At 28.4% G+C, this 5,206-nt stretch overlaps 2 protein-coding genes across 2 annotated transcripts in view; both read right to left on the bottom strand.

The window, feature by feature from the left end:
* Positions 1-354, bottom strand: part of LOC105617554 (protein YIF1B-A) — a 3,394-nt gene extending 3,040 nt beyond the window's left edge. The window contains exon 1 of the mRNA XM_012199109.1: positions 324-354. Within this exon, the coding sequence (XP_012054499.1) occupies positions 324-354 (31 nt within the window). The remainder of the gene's footprint in view (positions 1-323) is intronic.
* A 3,693-nt stretch (positions 355-4,047) lies between these two features.
* LOC105617707 overlaps positions 4,048-5,206 on the bottom strand; it is a 14,340-nt gene continuing 13,181 nt past the window's right edge. The window contains exons 4-5 of the mRNA XM_012199261.1: positions 4,372-4,480; positions 4,048-4,181 (exon numbers count right to left, since the gene is read on the bottom strand). Of these exons, the coding sequence (XP_012054651.1) occupies positions 4,048-4,181; positions 4,372-4,480 (243 nt within the window). The remainder of the gene's footprint in view (positions 4,182-4,371; positions 4,481-5,206) is intronic.

Below are 5,206 nucleotides of genomic sequence, written 5' to 3'. Positions count from 1 at the left end.
CTTTCCTTCTCTCTCTCTCTCTCTCTCTCTCTCTCTCTCTAATTTTTAATTATAGATATGCTTATTTCTTTTCAAATGTAAAAAACAGCACACTTCTGCTACTGTAACATATCGTGCAATATCTAGAAATAGCTATCATGACTAATATTACTCCTAAGAATGATTCATGAAATCAATCTATTCTACACATTATTTTTATAAGCAACATAGGAATAAATATTATGACTATCATGGATTTGTCGATATTATAAATATCGACAAATGTAAATATGCAGAAGATAAATAGAATAAATTTACATCTGTCATTCGTAGGTTATGCTTACCTCGACGTGCATTCGAGTGATTGTAATTCATGTTTCTACGATGTCACGTTCTTCAGTTATTTAGCACGATAAGCTAAAACTTTGCTTTGAACTTGAATTACTTGTAAATAATCAAATCAAAAACAACTTGTGCTATATATCGCCATATTCTGTCGAGTTCAGCTGTGTTTCGCCATGTTCGCATCCTATCCATGATGGAAGGGATAAGGTCTGTTCGCGTTGCTTGCACTTTTTACACCAAGCATCTTCACCTTCTCTTCTTCTCTTTGACATGAATATATTTATCTCATTTTAAGTGCAAAAATTTTTGGAGATTTCAAGCGACGTGAACAGATCTATAGTGTGTCCAGTTGGATATAAAGCTCTATATATCAAAGTGCATTTTTCCTTTGATCTAAGCCGAAATGGAAATGCCGGCAGCTTTCCTATTAGCAGACAGAAATCTGAGCGGCTATGCCCGGGATTTAGCTATTACTTTATTTTGAAACGCTCTATGTCTACAACATGTGGACATTGAACTAAGTAGCCAATGTCAATGAATGTCCGATCGGTAATGTCCACGATTTTTTGGTTGTGTTCTTCGCTATATCCACAAATTTCGGTCCGTTAAATAGACAAAGACGAACAATCAATCGACGTTTGTAATAAGTCTTGTTACAAGATAACTTAGGGGATCTGCATAATAAAAAAAACAGGGAACAGGGAACAGAGAATAAGAATTTCAACCTATCAGAAATTATGCATTGTAGAATATTCAGTTTCTTTAGATTGAAATTCTTGTTTTCTGTTCCCTATTTCTTTTATTGCGCGGAACCTCTAAGAATTTTACCCTATCCGAAATATATGTATTTCACAATACATGATTTTTGATAGATTGAAATTCTTATTCTCTGTTCTCTGTTCCTTATTCCTTTTATTGTGCGGAGCCCCTCATAATTTTGTCTACCTAACGGACTGACATTTGTAGACATAGCGAAGAATAGAACCAAAAAATCGTAGACATTACCGACCTGATCATAGACATTAGCTACATAGTTCAATGTCTACATTTTATGGACATAGGGGCGCTTCAAAATAAAGTAACAGCTAAATCCCAGTCATGGCCAGGCTTCTCTCGGCTATTAGCTATTTCGATCACCATTTGTGATCTAGTCCAATAAACATTTAGTATGTCTGTAATCACCAATCAGTGTTTAGATTAGGGTCAATCGGGGTAATTGTGACGAACAAATGCAAAGTTATAATACAACAACGTGCCATTTTCTTAATTTTTATTATTTCTATTTAATTCTTGCACGAATAATTATTTTAAAGCTTCTATTATTAATAGGAAAATATTTGTAATCGAAATTTTTTGTTTACGTATAAAAATAAATTTTCTAACTTCCTTTAAAAGTCATATATTATCCCACATCACGGGTAATATAATTTAAGTGACGGTTTAAGGATTGATAGTGACAATGATGATTATTGAGATATAAATCAAATCTATTTGTAAGGAATGAATAAAAAAACTTTTAATAATAATTACAAAATGCAAATGAATATTCATTTTTATTATTAAAATATATTTGAACAAAAATGAACATGTCTTTTTATATTTAATATGCCTTTTCGTTCTTTATATAGGGTGTATTGAAAAATAACGATAAATCTTTCGCATAGGGATAGAACGGACTAAATTGACAAAGAAAAGGATCTAATCTCAGTCAGAAATGATAATGAAATCGACATTGAATCGACATCGATTCCATTATCATTTCTGACTGGGACTGTCCTCCTCCGATTTTAATAAACTTTTAGTATGTTAGGCTTAGATCAAATCATCCTATTTATTTATCCTATTTATTTATTTCTGTTATTTTCCAAATAAAAATAAGCGTATTTTTTTATAAGCACTTTTAGACAGTGAAACACTCTTTAGAAAAAAATCGGTTTTTCTTTTTCGAAGCGAATATCACCGGAACTGTAGACATAGAAAAAATTTTCAGAATGAAAATTGAATGGCTTCAAAAGTACTTTAGGACTATAATAAAAAAATTTTTTAAATTTATTTATAATAAAAATTATTTATTTATAAAGAAAAAAAATTTTTATTATAGTTGGTTTATAAAAAGGGCGTAGTTTGCCCAAACTGAGCACATCATGTCAATTCCTTACACCACAAAGTATACCATGTTAATCCCTTCCACCATGGCTTAGATCAAATCATATATCCTATTTATTTATTTCTGTTGTATATACATACATGATTGTTGATAAAAAATATTTTAAACTTAATATTTCCAATTTATTTTAAACTAATTTGATATTGGATTCATTTTTTAAATTAATTTATTATTTTTTTTATATTTTATGTTTAATTTTTTACATACGTCAAATATTTTCAGTTATCAAATTAATGCAGTTAACACAAATTTATTTTTCTAAAGCTATTATCGTACATACATAATATTATCGTTCTTAATAAGAAATGGCGATTGAGAATGTCTAAGGAATCTACTATTTCAACTGTACTTTACTAACTTAAATAAACACATTCATAATATTTATTGTTTTACATTTGTTTCACTTAAAACATAATTCATTTTAATCAACTTTAAAACCTATTACATTAACTTTTATACTAATATTAATTTTAATATTAATATTAATTAGAAATTATGTTAAATAAATGTCAAAATAAGTAAAATGCTTCATTTTTTAAAAACATTTCATGATTTAAATTAAATAAAATGTTGAATATATATATAATCTGCATCTCTTAATCAATTAATAAAAATTTGATGTTTAAATTATACACGACAGCACATTTAATAATAAAATTAATTTATTTAAAAAGTAATACTTGGTAATAATAAAAATTAATATTATGAAATAGAACAATATAGTTGTATTGACAAAGAATACGAGAAAAGAAAAATTAGAATAATCAATTAGAATAATCAGTCTTTAATAGAACTCATCTTATTTCACTTATACTATACAAGATGTTGAGAAATTTAATCGACGCTCGTGGATAAGCGGACTAAACTGAGTCGAAAAGTCCTCTACTAATTTGCAATTTTCTCAAAAGTTAACAAGATATTATTTCAAATATCGCTAAATATTTTCAATAATTTTTTATTTAAATACTATCAACTTTACAGAAAAATAGCGAGAGACAAAAATTATTTATTTTCTTCTCATAGAGCTCTGAGCTTCTTTTCAGAATTTTTTCAGAATTTTTTAACCGTATTTTCTCATGTTGTTAAAAAATAGTTGCCAATAAGGAAATACAGTACTAAAAAGTTGGTAAAAAATTTTGAAAAAATTCTTTGAGTTCTGAGAAGAAAATAAACAATTTTTGTCTCTTGCAGTTTTTTTGTAAAATTGATAGTATTTGAGAAAAAAATGATTGAAGATCAATATTTGGCAATTTTTAGTAATTAATTATATCTTAACTATTGCGAAAATTGCAAAATGATAGAGAACTTTTCGATTCAGTTTAGTCCGCTCAACGATCGTTGTTAGTTGAATTTCCGAACATCCTGTATATGTGATATTCTATATGCTATTTTTTAGCATATATAACACAAATACATGAATAATCTATAAACTATCAGAGATACTATGTTTTACACGACCCGATGTTGGCGTTGTGTCCGCATCTTCGAAGATAAACATCGAGATCAATAGATGCTGCACGTGGCGGATAATGATGAAATTGTTCGAAGCAGTCAGTTTAAAGACCGGAAGCGGAATCCAGTAAATTGTTGTCTACTATTGGACTTATTGCCACCGTCACTGAGTTGTCGTAATAACCGCTCGATAATAGTCGTACCACTGTTACATCGTACGCTACGAGCTCCTTTATATCTAAAATATCAAAATTAGCTTTTATAATTATAGATAAAAATTTCACTTGTACACAGTATTCATAGTATAAGCATGGTGTTATACATATACAAAGTACAAAAAGGACCATATAAATGTATAAAAATAACATTATTTTATTCCAGCACTTTCAATCATCACTCGCTGATTCTATGTATGAAAGATTCATTACCGGGTTTGGAATCAATGCCGCAAATTGAATCAATTACGTCGAGTTTTATCGTATCGAAACCGCGGCTGCCTCCGATCTGCACTTGATCTCGCGGACTCCTTGTATCGCACTGAAAATTAATCGATCGCAAATAAAAATAAATATAATGTATATCGGGAAAAATATAGCTACTGTAAAAAAGTAAATAAAACTTTTTATATGTACAAACGAGTTTTAATTTTCATGGAAACAGTTCGTCTTTTATATATTATATAATACATTTACCGATAAAAAAACGAGCCATTAAATTTTAGTACAAATTTTTAATATTTTCAAATAATATAGCAATAATTCAATGAAAAATCATCGTATCGAGATGAATCATAGTTCAATTTAAAGCTTGAACATTCTCCTCGATGATCATGGAGATCAAATTTGAGTTATATAAAATATAATATAAAATGGCGAACGTTGAAAGTGGATATCGTAAACTAGTTAAAAAAAATTTTTTCTTTAAACTGTTGCACTGTACAGGGAAATCGGCTGCATGACACAAAGGTATATGAGTCTTTAAGCTTGTTAATTTTCAAACAAATCCATATTTTAAACATTTTTCTACGACTTTTTTTAACAAAGTTATACCGTTTTAAAGAAAGTCTTACAGAATGGACAACTTTTTCTTGTAAACTTAGTATAATTTAAAAATAAATTATTATAAAAAAACTTTATCACTTTAATTTCCTTTCTGATAAAGTTTCCTGCACAGCGCAATAGAAGGTTTTAAGAAAAAATTTTTTTTAATTATTTTTTATTGTCCGCCTTCAACATCTGCCATTTTATTATTACATTTTATATA

This window comes from Atta cephalotes (assembly GCF_000143395.1).
Source record: "Atta cephalotes unplaced genomic scaffold scaffold00013, whole genome shotgun sequence".
Lineage (NCBI taxonomy): Eukaryota > Metazoa > Arthropoda > Insecta > Hymenoptera > Formicidae > Atta > Atta cephalotes.
The sequence above is the reverse complement of the archived record's forward strand: the minus strand, read 5'-3'. Positions and strand labels throughout refer to the sequence as shown.